Raw genomic sequence first — 17,656 nt, forward strand, 5'->3', positions numbered from 1 at the left:
TCAGTAGAAAAATCAGATCAAAAAAACTTGAGAGTACCCCAAAGCTTTATATACACCCCTTTGTCATATATGCCAGTCGGAAAACAGCGTTTCTTTTCATTTGTTTCAGAAATGATTTAAAGTGTGTATTCTTAGCCTCAAGAACAGCTGTTTTGCATAACATTGCGAATCCGGTTGATTTGCGTCAAAACAAAACCAGGATCATGCTGAAAACCGCCGTTAGCCGTATCTTACAAATTAAACCAGTAAGTTTGTACATGCCACATGGCTACGCCGCCAGTAATACATCGAATTGCAGGTGCAATGTGTTAGCCGGGCGAATTCGGTTCGCAATATCAACCTGATTCCCATGGTGGTGGAGCAAACTGGCCGCGGTGAGCGGGCCTACGATATATTCTCTCGTCTGCTAAAGGAGCGGATAATTTGTCTGATGGGCAACATAACCGACGACATCAGTTCCACCGTGGTGGCTCAACTGCTGTTCCTGCAATCGGAGAACGTCAACAAACCGATCCATTTGTACATCAATTCCCCCGGCGGTGTTGTTACAGCGGGTTTGGCGATCTACGATACGATGCAGTACGTCAAGCCACCAATAGCGACTTGGTGCGTTGGTCAGGCCTGCTCGATGGGATCCCTTCTGCTCGCGGCTGGTGCGCCTGGGATGCGGTACTCCCTGCCCAACGCGCGGATCATGATACACCAGCCCTCTGGTGGTGCACAAGTATGTACATTCCAGTGTTGTAGTCGCTCCGCATTGATCTTGTAATCTTGCCCAGGGTCAAGCCACGGACATCCTAATACATGCCGAGGAAATAATCAAAATCAAACGCCAGCTGACCAACATCTACGTGAAGCACGCCAAGAACACGTATGAAGAGATGTGCGGGCGCATGGAGCGCGACCATTTCATGACCCCCGAAGAGGCCAAGGTCCTGGGCATCATCGACCATGTGCTCGAACATCCTCCAGAGACTGTTTCCGAAACTGGACCCGCGTCTGACGGTGGAGTTACCTCCGGCAAAGCCGTGCCTGAGGAGTGCGAGAAGAAGAGAAGCAAGCAGGCGGCCTAAATTTCTCGTTCGTCCATAGACCAAAATTCAATCCTAAGTTTGAAGCAATTTGAATAATTCGGTTTTCTGCAGAATATACACTTTCCAATTTTACCAAGTCGACTTTCTCATGATTCTGCGTTGCCACTATTGCATCATTACTGTTTAAAAGCCTTTACGTAACATTTTCTCTTAGGATGATCTGGAATTATCATTATCTGATAAAAGAGCTAGTCTCTTTTTGGGAGAGCAAATAGATTCTAAATTTCCCACAACGGACATTGTGTCATTCTCTTCCTTGGAAAATAAATCCCACGTTAAAATCAATAAAATTTTAGTGAAATTACATAAATACAGTATTCAGTACAGCTTTTGTTTGTGTTGGTTGTCGGTAGTTTTTAGGAGCTTTATGCATGGTTTTATAATTAACTTTTTCAAGTCGATCTGCATTTATTTCTTATTAGAAAATCTAAAAGCTATATCAGAAAAAGAGATACTTGTTTGTGCGCAAACGCATATTCTTAAGTAAAGGAATTAGAAACCAAGTTTCCCGCTTAACTTTGATCCATTACTATAATATCTGCGCTACCGGTGATGGAATCCTTCTGTATATACTCGAAGATCTTGTTTAATTCTGGAGTTTCTTTGATCGACTTGAGGAAATCCACTAACTGCTGATTTTTGTCTGTTGGACAGGAATTTCAGTTAGTTTATCGTAAGATACAATGTTTGAACGATGTATACTCACTTGCTTTGGGTATTTGCGAAAGGGCCGACACTGCACGAAGGGCAGAACGCTTCAATTCGTCCTGCTTTTCGTACTCCTGTTTTACAGAGTTGGCCTTCACCTTGTGGGTGCACGTATCACGTAGTTGCTGTATAAATTGATCGAGTCCTGGAAGAGTGAGGCAAGGTAAGAAGAAATTTGAAGTGACAGGCTGAGGTACTACTCACTTAGCAGGACCTTATCCGGACACAAGATGGCCAGACGTGCCGTCATCAGGTACGTCAGCATCTTGATGTCGTAGTGGTCGCACAGACCAGCCTGGACATGGTCCAAAAACTGCATGACATCCACACGATCCAAGCCCTGCTCGAGAAGTGTGTACATGCATTCAAATGCTGCTTTGCGAATGTCGAGACCGTCGTCCACGGTGTGCTTGAAGGGACCCATCTCCACCTCCCTAATGAGTTCGCTCTTCACCTTTGTCTCCGAGTACAGCCAAGGCAAGAGGGTGGGCAGCAAATCACGCACCAAGCTGGGCTTGTTGTGCACAGCGGAGTTGAAGGCTACTAGCGCGACGCGTCGCACCTGCGGCTCTGGATCTCGCAGTGCGAACAGAAACTCGCCAATGTTCTGCTTGAGCAGGACGTCAATGGGCTGCGGCTGATCGGAGATGGTGAACTTTACGGAGGAGACAACCACTGTGCGCATGGTGGGACTTTCGGAACGCAATGCCTGCTGCAGTTGGGGCAGCAGCTCGTCGGGATTGACAAGCACCAGTTTGCCCAGACACTCAGCCACCACATTGCGTGATCCCTCCTCTGAGCACTCGCAGTGCTTGAAAAGCTGGGCCCAAATGGATGGCACCGAGGGCAAGAGCTGAGCGAGTCCGCTGGGCGACACCGACAGCGATGAAATGACCTCCTTAAGCGAATGTAGCAGCAAGTACTGCCTCTTTGGCTGCACCTCAATCTCATGCAGAATCAGAGGTAGGTATGTCTGCAGGCTGCCCACGGACACTGCGCCGAGAGCATGCGAGGCTGCAGCCTTTACATCCTCCGAGGTGGCGCCAAAGCATTCAATAATCGTCTGTGGCAGCACCTGTATGGAGCTCAGATCGAAATGCCTGCCAATCTCTCCGATGGTGAGCAAACAGAATATAATTTCCGTATCGTTACGCTTCTGCAGATCCGTTATCAGCTTTGTAGCCAATGGGGTCGCCACCTGGGGGCACTGCTGTGTTAAAGCAGCGATGCACTTGGCCGATGAGTGATAGGCCTGCTTGTGCAGCTGCACCACCTCACTGGGAGCGCCAGCAGTGGCTCTGGAGTTGGCATCGCCGTTGCCAGCCAAAACTGGTGCCATTAGCTTCGACACGAGCGAATGATAGTCCAGACCAGACAGCTGTGTTTGCACCAAGGCCTGGAATAGCTCCAAAGTGCAATTCAATGCAGACCCCTGTAAAAATGAAATCATTTATTAGTTGTGCTAGTGCTAATTGTCGAATAGTATCCCTCTGGCCTACCTGCAGCAAAGGAGATCGAACCAGGATGAGCACAGAGCGCAAGAACTGCTCATGTATGCCGACTAGAGCTTGGGGCTGCCTGCGAGCGACGGTGCTCAAAAGCGTCAGAGAGTACTGGGCAACGTGCAAATCCGAGTCGGATATCAGCGGTGGGATCTCAACTATGGCTGTCTGCAGTAAGTTCGCCTCAAAGCTGCTCGAATAGTTGATGACGATCTTGTTGATCAGATCGAGGGAGTGTAGTTTCAGGGCGCGCTGGTTCTTACGCAGAAATGTGCCCAGTGCGGGTAACACGTCGTGCAGGATGGGAGTCAGATCTATGCGCAGAGACGAAGCTGCGATCAACGTCAAAGCCCGCACGCTGCTCAGCCTGGTTACTTCGTTCTTTAGGCGCTCCATGAAGATCGGCAGGCAAACCGCCAGCTCGTTCTGCAGCATGTCGCCCATGTTCGCGATAATCTGTCCCATGCAGGCAATAGCTCGCTCTTTCACCTCCTGGTCGACATCCGTAACTTTCAGTTTCTGCAATGTGCACGAGTAAACCTGGCCCACAAACGATGGGGCATCAAAGTCGGACTTGGCCGCATTCGGTTCCAACGGACGAATCACCTTTACCAACTGCTGCAACACCAAGAGCGCCTCCGTGGCAATCTTATAGAACGGATCGAAGACCGAAGTCACCACAAGGGGCACCAGTGAGGGAATATGTGGATGAAAGACATGCGGTGGATGTCCCTGGAGCAGCGAGTAGAGGAATCCCAGAGACTCGATCTTCATGTTGCTGGTCGAACTCTTGTCATTCAGCGAATAGCTAATGCCTGGCACAATGCTTTCCAAGTACGGACCCAGGGCTCCTGGCAGCGAATTCAACAGCTCACGCAGCAAGAGGAAGCAGTCTTGTCGCGTTTTCATCGATTTTTCCCGCATTAACGGCTGTATGGCTTTTACAATGAGTGGCAGCTGCTCAATTAACAGCGAGGTTGGCCCCGATACCTGATCCATAGAGTCGTGGTCGTTGGCCACGTCGTCGGTGAGGCGTGTGTTTTTTAGCAGGGCCACATAAGCGTGAAATATATCGGACTTAACATTCTCCTCACGCTCCTTGAAACGCGCAATCAAAGCCGGACTCAGGCTGCGATAGAAGTCCTCGATGAGCTCCTGGCGCGTGGATATCAAAACCTCCAGACACTTGGCTGCAGCGCGACGAACCTTCCAGCTCATGTCGTCGTCGTCACTATACTCCTCACTGTCAACGTACTCATCATCCTCCGTGTCCATGGCGTTGCCAGTATCGCCATCATCCGTCTCGTAGTTGTAGTTTGGATCGTAGGTGATATAGTTGAGGCACAGCTCCAGGATCTAACAAAAACCATACGTTATTCAATGTGAAACCTAGCACAAAACTCCCGTATGCTTACCATGGGAATGTGCGGGTTTATGGCATCTGGGCAGCGCATAACGAAAGCTTCGCAGGCCTGCAGACAAAACTCACGCAGCTCATCGTCGTCCCGTTGGCTGTACTGGCTCAGCAGGAGCATGGAACGATCAATGTGGTTGCAAAGTCGATGGCCAGCCTGTCGACTAAAGAGTAACGTTAAATAAAATTACATATGGTAGAATATATATAAAAATATATACTTAATATATAACAATTTCACGATTTGAACCAGAATACAATTCCATAAGTAATCAAATGGAGAGCGAACGAAAATAACCTTAACAATTTTTGGTTTATTTTCTTAAGTGCAATCCTACACCACTGTCAATCGGAACTTACCATATCGAAGCCAGGCACTGAATGTAAGTCCGAATGGCAGCTGGATTTGGTGGATTCTCTAGGCCATCGAGCAGGTGATCGATGACACCGTTGTAGGCGTTGCTGTTGGCCTGGATCAGCAGGAAAGACAGGGCCACGATAGTGCGCTTGCGAACAGCCTGGCGAGAGGAGGCCAACTGGGGCATCAGAGCCTTCAGTATGGTGCTGTGGAAGGGAACCAAGAACTCCCCGAAGCGGGAGAGCAGATCGGCCAGAATGTCCAGCGACTCCAGTTTCACAGAGACGTCCTCCTGTTGAGGAACGGTGGATTCAACGTTTGGGTGCTTTGAAAATAGCAGAATTACTAACCTTCTCAATAGCTGTGCTCAGTTTGCCGGTAATCCTTTGGCAGACATTCGGGGCCAGGGAATTTGAGGACTGCGGCAGCTCGGCAATCACTGTCTTAAGGCCAATACTCGATATGTCGCGCAGCTGCTCCGTGTTGGACATCATATTGGCGCACAGCGAGTCCACGATGGTCTCCACCTGGATCTCCTTCACCTTGTTGACCAGGGGGCCCAGGCACTTGACAGCCAGGTTCTGGACCTCGCCGTTCTTATCCTCCAGCAGCTTGAGCACCATTCGCACTACTTTTTTCTCGGATTCGTCGTCCAGGATAATGCTATCCTTCTGTAGCTCCGTCATTAGATCGTTTGTCGCCATGAAACGGAAGTCCTTGTCCGTGGACGTCATCTGCAGCAGACGAGAGTTCCATTAGAATTTCGTTATCTTGCTAAAATTAAATTCTATACATACTTTTTCCAGCAAATTGGCAATTTGGTGGTACTGATGTGACGCCATAGCGAAGCCTTAGAAACGTTCGATCGATTGAAATTAAGTGATAAGTGAAATATTGTATATTTGTTCCGGTCTGCCCTATTTTTGGCGTTTAAAAACTTGAAAATCTACTGAAATTTTTCCGGTATTGAATCTTCAAGTTTTATGTTCACTCAATTTTGTTATAAAGGCTGCTTAAGTGGGACCAGTTTGAAAAACCAAAAAACCCATATAATAATCCCAAGCGCCAAATCCTAAATTTGGTACCTTTTGATAGTATAAAATAAAATGGTGAAATATTTTCGTACAATAGCGTATATGTTAGTAAAACTATATTTGTTATTATGTTATTGTTATTGTATTATTTAAGTGCGATATCAAAGTTATAATTTAAATAAATATTATTAAGTATTAATACCTAATTTGTTCACTAGTATATAATTTTGTTTCATTACCATCGTTTCTGATGAACGATAAATCAGATATAAGACACTTGGAGTCTCCCATCTCTAGGAATGTGCCGCTCGTTTTCTGGAATTATTTTAAACGAAATCGCAGCTCGCTGCTAGAATTTGTTCAAAATACATACTGTACGCAAATAAAATCTAACAAAATGGATCAGATTTTGAACAAGGAAAACACCGGCATTAATTGTAAGTTGAATTGAGTTCGATTACCGTTGGTATTGGTAATTCTATAGCCTGTTAATATTACAGTACCGGCTAACCCAATGAAAAATGGAGTCCAAGCTAATTCCGTATTGAAGAAACCACTTGGGAAACTTGACAATGTGATGCACCAAACTCCTGGAATAACCCCCTTCAAAGGCACTACTCTGAAACTAGAGGGTAGTATCGCCAAGCTTTCGCTGCGAAAGGCTTCTAAACAAAATGTGATTCACAAGGATCGAGAGGAAGTCAGGTATAAAACAAATAGCTGCTTTTTGGGCGCCTACGTTTTGAATTGCGAATCCAGAGTCGTAAATTTGTTCAATTATACTGACTTTCCAAACGGGAAATGTTTAAAGAACTGCAGCAAGCGTAAGTTCATTTAATAATCTTGCTTTTGAAATTTTCACTATATACTTTTAAAATTACAGCGGTTACAGAGACCTGGTCCGAAAATCAACCGGGTTATGAAGGGCTATTGAATCAACTTTATCTTGATCTTCGAACATTGGAGAACCATTTGGAAAATAAGTGCCTTCCGCCCCTAGATTTTAATGACCTGCCATACATATATAACTCAGAATACATGGAGGCTGCAGACCCTGAATACGGATTAGATTTATTTCCCCCAATGCCCAATTTGGAAGGCATTGATATTCTATTTTAGTTCCTTGTTTAAAAGTTCGTTGCTTATAGTTTCACAATCTTAAACTTGGTACCTTTATAATACTGAATGAATATTTATTAATGTTAATCTAGGTAAACGTTAAAACCATTAGCTGTCCAAGTTTGTTGTCTCATTTTCTAATCAGATTTGCGAAAAAAAATGTTATATAAGTCTACCTCCGCCAAATACAACAAAAGTTGTTTGACATTTTGTACGCTCCAATAGATTTAGTAGTTAAAAAACCGACAAATGCATATAATGTACACATTAAGGACTCAACAGACAACTATATATGATGTAAATAATTAATTTAATTGAAATTAAGTAAGTAAGGGCAACCATTGTACTCGTTAGGAAGTGATTTTGAATTAAAGCAATTATAGAAACTTAATGGATGCTCAAGTGTTTCACACCTGTTTTTTGGAGGATTAAGGAATGGGGATTTGGGGTTCAGGTATTAATGTTTTGGAGTTTTATTTCTTGTGTTAGTCTCAAGGTATTGTCATTATAACCAACATTTGTGTTTATCTATATAACTTTATATTAATTATTGTCTTTTATTGTTTGTATTCTATTAAAGTTATTACAGTTAAATTATTTTTTATGATAGATTTATCCCGCTAGCTAGCTTTTGTTTCGATCTTTTAGCCTTTTCCCGCTAAATGAGGTCTGGCTTTTTTCTGTTGGCCCATAGTTGGCAACACTGCAGCACAGTAATGTATCCAGTTTTTTTTACATTGCTGCAGAAAGGTTTCTCGTCTCGCTGGTGACCTTAGTGGTCCGTTCTCCTGAATAAAATAAAAGTGAAAATTAACAATATGAATGTATAAAACAAAATGTAAATGCAATAGAGGTATACATCTAACGAATGATTATACATTGGTGTAAACGAAAATTAAATTACTTTAGATGTGCAATTGTGTACTAATAATTATGTTTGTGTTTAAATTATGACCTAATACGGCAAATGCTATAAAATACATATGCACTTAACAAACTTTCCGAGCACACCAAATCTAAAGACTTAGGCGACAAACTCGTAATTACCGAGGGACGTTGCGATGTACATATGTTTAAAGACGTGGCAGTGTCACCAGTGCAACAATACATGTCTTGTATGTATGTAAACATATGCTGTTAATGTATAATATTTCCTGCCTGATGAAATCAAGATCGAAATTAATTACCGACATAATTATACCTATAAGTAAACGAAAAGTAGCATCAACACACGTACTAAGTATATCTGGTCAATAAATTAATTAGATGTTAATTTCTGCAGCCACTTTGAATGATATGCCGTTTCTTTTGTGCTGAAAGCAAAACCCGAACCCATTCTTTGTTCAACATAATATTGAATAATCTTAAAAATGGTCTACCCCGAAGAACCTTTTTGGGTTTTACCAACCGTAACTGGATTTTACGAAGATAGAGATTATAGAGGTGAGATTGATTTCTTTTTTAATTTTTATGTAGATATAAGCCAGTCTAATAAAACGTATATCGTTCAGTAAATGTCGTTGAAGCCCTTCAAGAGTTCTGGCAAATGAAGCAGTCCCGTGGAGCTGAATTAAAAAATGGAGCTCTTGTGATTTACGAATCGATTCCATCTAACAGCCAGCCATACATATGTTTCGTAACACTTCCTGGAGGAAGCTGCTTTGGAAGTTTTCAAGTAATTACGCTATTGGCAATGGATTGGCGCAGTTTTTTTTAACCCCTTTATCTACATTTTAGAACTGTCCAACCAAGGCAGAGGCTCGTCGCAGTTCGGCCAAGATTGCCCTAATGAATTCCGTCTTTAATGAGCATCCTTCGCGTCGAATTAGCGATGAGTTCATCCAAAAAGCTGTTCAGGATGCTCGAACTTCCTTCAAGGGCACATCGCAAATCAACGAGGGCACAGAGTCGGGCATCGGAGCATTCAGGTGAATACATCATTACATTTATACTATCCCACCCAGTATGACAATTTTCCATTAAAAACATATCGTTAAGCAAATGGGTTTAAATTGTCTTACTAAATATTATGAATTAATAAAAATTGTTTTGAGTTTAGATTTATGCTGGAGGCGAACAAGGGAAGAACCATGTTGGAGTTCCAAGAGCTCATGACCGTCTTTCAACTGCTCCACTGGAATGGATCGCTGAAGGCAATGCGCGAACGCCACTGCTCCAGACAGGAAGTGGTGGCGCACTATTCTAACCGGAGCCTGGACGACGAGATGCGGTCGCAGATGGCATTGGATTGGATTGCCAGGGAGCACGACAATCCCGGCGTTATTCGCAGGGAGCTAGTGCTTGCCGAGAGGGAGCTGGAGACCTTTCGCATGGCTGGACGTGAATTGCGCTTTCCGAAAGAGAAGAAGGATATACTTATGATAGCCCATAATCAGCTGGGCGGCAGTGCCCTTAATTCGGCTTCCATTGACGATTAATCAAACAAAAAATATTAATAAGCATTGTGCGCGATCGAAATTAACCCTTTTCTAGACAAATCGTATAATTTCACCTTTAACGACGATCAATATTTATTTAATTGGCATACCATATGATCTCCATGATGAAAAACAAGAGGAAATTATTACACTTCCCACAAACACTTCCAAATTATGAAAATTAATTTAAAAATCTTAAAAATGTGATTTTTAAAACAGCTACAAAAATAAGACTAAATCCAATAAAATAAATATAATATTTTAACTTAAATTGTTGTGTTTTATGAATATTTATATACTTCAGAACTATAAATATAGGGTGGAATCAAGGAATTGGAAGTAAGTGAGCTACAAAGTGGATTTTGACTTTTGTAAAAATTATATTTCCGGTGTCTTGAGCTTGCTTAAAAAAGCTATTTATTTTAATGTAATAACAAAATTAATTAAAACGGTTTAGGAATGGTAAGACCATATTACCCATTTCCCATTCCCTCGTTCCAGCGCACTGCAGTCTCACACACTTGCACAATATCGGGGGTTGTCCATCCCTAGAAATTAGAGTCATTTGCGTCGCTACCTTATCTGTTTTTCTGTGAATGTAACACATACATACAATAAAAATAGGAAAAAACGAAGAAAGAAGTTTCTTCAAGCTGCTCAATTGCCTTCAATAACATTGAGCAAGCATCAGGCACGTTAGCATAGGCCACACGGTACAAAAAATACACGGACCCAGCAGCACAATGGCCTCCGAAGAGCTACCAGCTGATCTGGACAAGTTGAAAATAACACATACTCATCGTCTCGTCAAATGTGTGAAACGAAATCCATTTTACGATGCAGATAATGGATTCGATCCATCTGAGGCCATCTGCGAAGGCGCCACAACTGATGGCTCCAAACCTCGATCACAACATCGCTGGAAATGCAGACCTCGCCGAAGATCCGAGAGTTGTCTGCCAGACTGCAAGCAAGAGGACTCCTTTATTCCAGAAGAATCCTTCGAGATTGTTAGTCCGCTGAGCTGCTCCCATGGCGTCCAGAAGCATTATCAAAAGCGAAATGGTACATCAAAAAAGAATATATTTCGGCCACCCATTCTAAAGTCCTTGTACGGCTGCGAGCATAGCAAATGGATTGTACGCAGCGGTAGAATTGTGCCCTGCAAGCCAAAAGAGGAATCCAGTGATATTGTTGGCCAGATCGCCGACGAATTAAAATCGAGTTGCACATGCGCATTTCGCGACGTCATTGGCGAATGCAACGCCATGCTCGACGAATCGAAGAGAAGCACCCTGGGAAATAGCTGGCACTTGTCAAGGAACAGCAGTTCGACCAAAACGCGTCACTCGGGAAGTGCTTTAGAAGTGCCAGGACCTTCTGGATCCGCACACAGCCATAAGATCGACACCTTGGGAGTTTCTGCCGCCACAAGATCTCTGTCAGCCGTTTCGCTGGTGGGAGCAACCTGTTCGCAGCAGGCCAGCTACAACTCGGCGAGCCCCGGAAACTGCGATGATGTTACCATCGGTGAGCTAGCCAGCTACTTCGACACCATTGTTCATATTCCCAAAAAGATGTCCTCAATGGCTGAGATGATGTATATATAATTATTGAATCGTCAACAATATTAATTCATACAATTTCTCTGAATTTATTTGTAAGTTTCAAGTGTACGATATATATGTTATTTGTGAATTTAATTACACAATTTCAGCCCTTTGTAACTTCAGTTAACTAATCTAAATATTTATACTGTATAATATGTACATAGTCATTGGTATATCCTGCGAAATACAGCATTTCTAAGCATACCTAAACACGAATTTTATTATTAAAAGCGTCTGAAGTTCTCACCCGCTGCCATTTGAAATACAAAAAATGCACAATGCAAACCTTTTAATACTAATTATTCTTTATTCATTTAAAGTTCGGATTATACATACATAAATAGACATTTAATGCGTTATTCATATAATTGTTATCTATTTGTGCACTCAAACTTGTCAAATTGTTGTTTGTCATGAATTGAATCGATTAATATGTAAAATATTAAAGGACGTTAAATTCCGTATTATTGATGTAACCTAAATATTTCTGTTTATTCTCGGAGTGCACCGATGTTAATTCAGTCATAAGATTAGAGTGGTTGTTCTTGTTCGAGAATCTAATGGGTGAAGTGAACACTTGCTTAAGCTTTGATATATTTCCAATACTCTTTTTAATTCGATCACTATAGTTCGAAAGGTGATTAAACGAACGACTATACTCTACTTCCTGCCATTGTTGGGCGCTCGTTTTCCGCGGCGCAGCGGGATATAAAATGTGCTGAAAGTAACAGGTTCAAATAAGTTTTTAATAAATGAATACGAGTATAAGCGGCCAAAAATTACAGATTTCGCTGGTGCTTCAAATCCAGTTCTAAATGCAATATTTGGCACTACCCTTCGAAACCCACCGAAACGAGAGCTTTCTCGGTGAAGGTCACGCTCTTCCTTATAATGTCGTCCGAGTGATGATGATAGTAGTATTGGGAGTTTTGCGTCTGCGAGTATCGGGTGTTGCTGCTCACAACATCGACGCCATGGTGATCGGCATTGGTAAAATTATCGTATCCGTTATTGTTGCTGAACATATCCACAAAACTAATGGAGTGGAATTCGCTTGGGTGAATGTAAAAGGTGACAATCATTGCGGTGTACACGACAATGTGGAACAGAACGCAGGTCCAAATTAGATTTATCTGAAAATGAATCCCATTCATAATTACAGTGTATGAGTAGTAGTTAAACCCCATAGCTAGTACCTTCTTCTTGCGTCCGTACTTGGAGAACGTGGTAAATGGCACTAGGGACATGGTTAAAAGGCAGCCACAAATCACTCCAGCCAGCAGACCCAGGAAGTTCAGCTGGTAAGGCAGTGTTCCGATTCCGACCAACACGCTGCACAGGAGCAGCAGCTTGAACAACGCAATATGCGGCTTGTGCAGATACTTCCAGTGCATCCAAACCAGCAGGGCAATCAGCGAGGCCACCACGCCACTCAGCGATGCGGAGGGTCCGACCTGTAAGTGAATTTTTAAATCAATTAACTACATATCCGAAATGACATTGGAATGCGCGAAAGTAGGACCCCCTTATCAGAAGTTTGCATGTACCTCTGGCCGATGGGGCACCAGTATGGCGCTCGTTAAATTTCCGGCAAAACCCGACATTATATAGACGATGGCCGTACGAACGGTTCCGATCAGCCTCTCCAGATCGGCCAGGAAGAGGTGCTGAAATATAAGGGTAATGGCCAGATGCAAAATGCCGGCGTGCATGCAGAGCGATGTGAGCAATCGGTACAGCTGATCTGGAGTCTCCACGGAGATGAATGGGAACATTCCGCACACATTGTTTAGGCACGATATCTGAGGAGTCCGGGAGGAATATAAGCCAATGATAATTAACGCCAATATGGATCTCGTTACCTGAGAGCACAAGGACGCCTCCTCATGGAAATAACCCTTAATGAAGTCGCAGTACTCCCTTGTCGTTATGCGACACTCTCCATATAAGCCTGTACAGCACGGATGGCCAATCACCTCGCACACCATGTGCTCCGAGGTGTGATCCTTGTAGCGATATCGCTGGGTAAACGAGTTCGTTTTCCGACAGATCGGCCACTTGGTTATGTCATCGGGCCACTCGTACGGAGCTATCGATGCTGGGGCATCGCAAAACTTGGGATCCAATCCGCACACGGACCCGGATATCCTTCCTCCCGGTCCGGACTCGCTGGGCGACCATTTCTTCCACGTAGATATTGATTTCTGGGTATGATTAATAATAAATTATCTTTTTATCCCCATTAAGGGTTGTCTTAGAATAGAATATTATCTAATTGACTCTAGAAAGTCTCCAAGACTACTCATGCATATCTACAACAACTACTTGGCCTCTCTTATGGTTTCAATGAACACTCACAGTGGGATAGAGTCCTCGGATGGAGCACTCCGCCTGGGAGCTCTGGACACAGCCGGAGTCATCGTTACGAATGCAACAGGCCGTTTCCCTCTCGTGTCGCCTCGTCTTCGTAACCACCTCGGTGATCTTGATGTCCCTTCTCATGCAGGCAGCGAATTTGGCACCCATGTGGACCAGGTCAATGTTCCGCGGACCAATCCAGAGGTTCCTCTGCTCCACATGCTGCACTGTCTGCAGGCTGAGGCTGGTCACCAGCACCTGGCCGGTCTTCTGCTCAGATCCGATGCCAATAGGTGCTATGCCGTAGCAGATGATTGACAGGATGAGCACCACCACCTGCACCGTGTTAATCCAGTAGGTGAAGAAGGGCCGATGATCGGTGCGGTCGTCCAGGTCGTTCACCGAAAAGTACTTTATGCACCGGAGCGGCGGACGACGGGAGTTCTCCAGTACTCCGTCGAGCAGTTGGGCAGTTATGCGATTGCCACGATTGCAGGTGGAAGTGGTCGAGTTGGAGCTCCGCATGGCAGGCTGCATTTGGCTGGAAACGGAGCTGCAGAGTGGTATATGGGCAGCACCAGCCTGATGCGAGGACTGATCCCCGGTTAGATTGATATCACTGGTGGCATTACCGCCACTATTCAGTGCGGAGGTTCTCCAGCCGTTCTGCTGCCTCTCCGCCATGTAGACACTAACACCGACGCCCGATGGATCCGCACAGGGTCGTGGTTTGGAAGCCTGTCTGCCAATCTCGGAGCTCTCGTCGTTCACCGCGGAGGTGGTGATCTCGCAGGGACTGTCGAAGAACACCTCATCGTCTATGATGGCCTCCAGGCCATCCGTTAAGCATCCGTCCGCATCCGTCTGCTGATTGCTGTGCGATTGCACGTGGATGGGTGCAAAGCTGCGAGACCATTGCCACGGACATCGCACCCTATGCATTTGGATGGGCCGCCGCTTATTGAACATGTGTACCAGGTAACTGACCATGGCCACAAACATATAGCCGACCGATGCCTTGCGCTCCACGAACTCGCCGGCCAAAAAATCCCGATTGGTGTAGCACTTCTGCCGCCTATTGTCGCCCGACATCGTCATGTCCATACCAATGGCATCCTGAACGGGCAGGATATCCGGGCGATCGGGCGCATAGTTGCCATTGGCGCCGTTACTCGGACCCGCATCCTCGTTGCTCCCGCCGATGGCCTGCTGCATGTGGTATTCCAGCTCCGTGTCGAACATGCCGAAGCAACGGATCGCCAGGCGGCGATGACGTCCTTGCCACAGAGCACAGTCCGCCGCCTCCGTGCTGGGCTCCACGCCGAAGAATTGTGAGGTGGTGCGCCTCATGTACATGCCAATGCGCTTCTTGCAGGACAAGTGGTGGTTCTGCGGTTGGGGCAGCACCTGGAGCGATTGGTGCTGCTGCGTCTGGTGGTGGATGTGCTGCAGCCGCGGATTGCTGGCCATCTGGCTGCGGTACAGCTGGTGCTGACTGGATCCGGGAGGCACTCCAATGTTGCCACCGCCATCGAGGCGCTTCGCCTGCACGGACACCATGCTGGACTCCAGGCTCTGACTGGGCATCTGCTCATTCAGACCGGACATCACTGGCATGGCCATCGGCACCGGCAGGGATATGGGTACCGGACTAATGGGACCCGTGGTCTGTGTGGTCTGATGAACTCCTGTGGTGCGGCGCACCGTATTGCAGTGCAGGCAAGTACCCGACGGATTCTCTGCTTCTATCTGGGCCATGGCTCCGCCGCCGGGTGGCACCACAATTACTGAATCGCTATCATCGCCCCTGTGGTTTCCCGATCTCGTCGAGCTGGTGGCCGTCATGATGGGCGAGCAGGAGCTGGCCGCCGAGAACACCATCGACATGCTGGTGGAAGGAGCCGGCGAGGGCGAAGTGCAGGCCGGCGAGCAGCTGGCGTACGTCTGCGATGTGCGGCTGAGGCTTCCGTGCGAGGCTTCACTGTGGCAGCACTTGGAGCGATAGTTGTACGGCATGTTAGCGTACTGCGATTGCATCGCGGATGCGGATGTGGTTGCAGAGGAGGATGCAGAGGCGGCTGGAGTGGCCAGATTGCCCGCCGGCGAGGAGGAGATGCTCAGGTCCGAGTAGAGCTCCATGGCTGGGGGCGGGGTGGGAACGTACCGCTTTACCGGCGTGTGCACCGTGGATCCCAGGTAGGCATTGTAGTTCTCGCACTGCGAGAGTGGCAAGGGAACATTGGAAGGCAGTAGAAGACGCGCGGAGGAGACCGAGGGCACTGCCGAGGGTATACCGCCCATGCTATCCATTATTTTTGTCTGTGGAGTTGACTGTGAGTCGCGGTACCGCTCCAAACGATATCTCGAATTCGGCGAAACGCCACGCTGATGGTAATTTCCACCGTTAGCCGCCATTCCGTTTCCACTCATTCCGCTCGCCACCATTCCGTTTCCACCCATTCCATGCTTCTGCATGACGGAAGTATCCGGCTTGATGGACCCAACGCTGCACGACTGAGATGGCAGCTGATTGGCCACACAGGTGGCAAAGCAGTCGCTATTCGGAGCCGGAGAGGGCGGTGGCACGCCCCTATTGGCATCGTCGTACTTCTCCAGCGGCGATAGCTTTAGCTTGCCGCCATGTGGCGGGAAGTTATCCCCGTTCGGAGCGCGAAAGCGGCCGGACGACAGGCTGCAGTACATCACATCACACTCGTTGGACTCCAACGCCAGTTGCAGCTGGTTCTGAAAGTTGATGGACTTCCGACGGGTGGAACCCATGCTGCCGCGCATCGAGACGTGGACATTGTCGGGATTGCCCTTTTCATTCCGTCTGTTATTGTGCCCCAGGTCACTTCCATTCGAACTCATAATCGCAGCAGTGATGTATTCCGATCTGGAAAAGATGTTAATAATCAACATTATACAGTTAGGTTACTTCTACAACCGATTACTTTTAGTTTCTTGGTATATCTATGAAGGCATTTCTAACGGCTAAGAAGTTCCTATTAAAAGCATTTTAAAGAACTTCAACTGGGTGGGTATAATTAAAGTCTACATGACCCAATTGTATCCTAAAGCTCATATACCTAATCGTCTAGATGGGAGTTAAGCGAGTTTTTAGATAGATAAAATATATATATTTTGATTGTTGTTCGATATTTTCATTGTTTATATAATTTAATTTAAAATTTTATATAAAATCTTTCCCCATTTCTGTAAAAAAATTCGTAATAGTTTATTTATCTTTTATTGCGTTTTTTTGCTAAAATATTTTCATAAACTTTAAGCAAAAAGAAACTAATCCTAAGTCTTTTAAGTATTCGTTTATCCGCCAAATCTCTATTTGGGACACAAACATTAAAAAAAAAGGCCAAGGGCGCACATAAGTAATCTGAAATACTTATACTGCCATCAAAAATGGGAGTTCTATTTCCCACATTAAAGGGACTCTTCATTTTTTCATATACATATGTGTATTATTAAACATTATTTCCGGTACAAGCAGAAATTATGTGTACTGTGTACTTAGTATACATAATAATGTTGAGATTGTTAAAATGTGTTTAAAAAAACGTATTATTTTTTGTCATGGAAGCACAAACATTGAACTCACTTTGGCAGGTTCGATGGAATTAAATTTATAAATGCATTGCACTGATTTTTCACTTCATCTTAATTTTTGTTAAGCCTGTTTACAGACCGAAAATTGCTTTATCGATTTTCCACACACGCCTTCATAACAAAAAGTAAAAAAGCACATTCTCCAAAAGTTTTCGATTTCAGCTAATCGTCCTGTTCAATTTGTATTGTATTGCTTATTACTTAAATTACTAAATTTTCACATCGATTAATCCATTTTTTCTAACAATTCTATAACCACTAATGCATATGTACACAGCACACTCGTCGAAAAAATTCAAGCCACTCGGAAACATTTTTCGCCTTTTTGTGCGCATGTGCGAAATTCGTCGCTTGAGATGACATAAAATATCCTGCCGCCGAATTCGGGCATATATGC

At 45.0% G+C, this 17,656-nt stretch overlaps 6 protein-coding genes across 9 annotated transcripts; 4 read left to right on the forward strand and 2 right to left on the reverse strand.

Moving 5' to 3' along the window:
- The first annotated feature begins 48 nt into the window (after positions 1 to 48).
- On the forward strand, positions 49 to 1,166 carry LOC6542400 (ATP-dependent Clp protease proteolytic subunit). Its single transcript, XM_001969424.3, has 3 exons — positions 49 to 245; positions 299 to 724; positions 780 to 1,166. Exons 1-3 carry the CDS (start codon positions 204 to 206, stop codon positions 1,071 to 1,073), a joined length of 762 nt encoding a protein of 253 aa, XP_001969460.1. The 5' UTR covers positions 49 to 203; the 3' UTR covers positions 1,074 to 1,166.
- Positions 1,167 to 1,477: 311 nt separating this feature from the next.
- LOC6543056 (cullin-associated NEDD8-dissociated protein 1) lies at positions 1,478 to 6,117 on the reverse strand. The gene is made up of 8 exons (XM_001969425.3): positions 5,874 to 6,117; positions 5,427 to 5,810; positions 5,079 to 5,368; positions 4,720 to 4,882; positions 3,302 to 4,660; positions 2,007 to 3,234; positions 1,801 to 1,947; positions 1,478 to 1,737 (listed from the first exon to the last, which is right to left on the reverse strand). The coding sequence occupies exons 1-8, from the start codon at positions 5,916 to 5,918 to the stop codon at positions 1,607 to 1,609; spliced, it is 3,747 nt and encodes a 1,248-aa protein (XP_001969461.1). The 5' UTR covers positions 5,919 to 6,117; the 3' UTR covers positions 1,478 to 1,606.
- A 241-nt stretch (positions 6,118 to 6,358) lies between these two features.
- Positions 6,359 to 7,590, forward strand: LOC6542434. The gene is made up of 3 exons (XM_001969426.3): positions 6,359 to 6,547; positions 6,611 to 6,934; positions 6,994 to 7,590. Exons 1-3 carry the CDS (start codon positions 6,361 to 6,363, stop codon positions 7,227 to 7,229), a joined length of 747 nt encoding a protein of 248 aa, XP_001969462.2. The 5' UTR covers positions 6,359 to 6,360; the 3' UTR covers positions 7,230 to 7,590.
- A 316-nt stretch (positions 7,591 to 7,906) lies between these two features.
- LOC6542382 (protein limb expression 1 homolog) lies at positions 7,907 to 9,931 on the forward strand. Of its 4 annotated transcripts, none has more exons than XM_015158926.2 (5): positions 7,907 to 8,082; positions 8,512 to 8,672; positions 8,741 to 8,904; positions 8,967 to 9,157; positions 9,289 to 9,931. In XM_015158926.2, the coding sequence occupies exons 2-5, from the start codon at positions 8,600 to 8,602 to the stop codon at positions 9,665 to 9,667; spliced, it is 807 nt and encodes a 268-aa protein (XP_015014412.1). In that variant the 5' UTR covers positions 7,907 to 8,082; positions 8,512 to 8,599; the 3' UTR covers positions 9,668 to 9,931. The 4 variants fall into 4 exon arrangements, with proteins under 4 accessions (XP_015014412.1, XP_001969463.1, XP_026835133.1 ...); XM_001969427.3 differs by having other exon boundaries at positions 7,907 to 8,067; XM_026979332.1 differs by lacking the exon at positions 7,907 to 8,082 and adding an exon at positions 8,120 to 8,348.
- A 253-nt stretch (positions 9,932 to 10,184) lies between these two features.
- On the forward strand, positions 10,185 to 11,481 carry LOC6542397. The gene has a single exon (XM_001969428.3). The coding sequence runs from the start codon at positions 10,411 to 10,413 to the stop codon at positions 11,275 to 11,277; it is 867 nt and encodes a 288-aa protein (XP_001969464.1). The 5' UTR covers positions 10,185 to 10,410; the 3' UTR covers positions 11,278 to 11,481.
- Positions 11,482 to 11,564: 83 nt separating this feature from the next.
- Positions 11,565 to 17,623, reverse strand: LOC6541303 (inactive rhomboid protein 1). The gene is made up of 7 exons (XM_001969429.3): positions 17,252 to 17,623; positions 13,636 to 16,531; positions 13,140 to 13,481; positions 12,825 to 13,079; positions 12,474 to 12,731; positions 12,126 to 12,410; positions 11,565 to 11,995 (listed from the first exon to the last, which is right to left on the reverse strand). Exons 2-7 carry the CDS (start codon positions 16,504 to 16,506, stop codon positions 11,720 to 11,722), a joined length of 4,287 nt encoding a protein of 1,428 aa, XP_001969465.1. The 5' UTR covers positions 16,507 to 16,531; positions 17,252 to 17,623; the 3' UTR covers positions 11,565 to 11,719.
- Positions 17,624 to 17,656: the final 33 nt, after the last annotated feature.

Source organism: Drosophila erecta, unplaced genomic scaffold (genome assembly GCF_003286155.1).
Source record: "Drosophila erecta strain 14021-0224.00,06,07 unplaced genomic scaffold, DereRS2 tig00000055-arrow-pilon, whole genome shotgun sequence".
In the NCBI taxonomy this organism is placed as follows: domain Eukaryota; kingdom Metazoa; phylum Arthropoda; class Insecta; order Diptera; family Drosophilidae; genus Drosophila; species Drosophila erecta.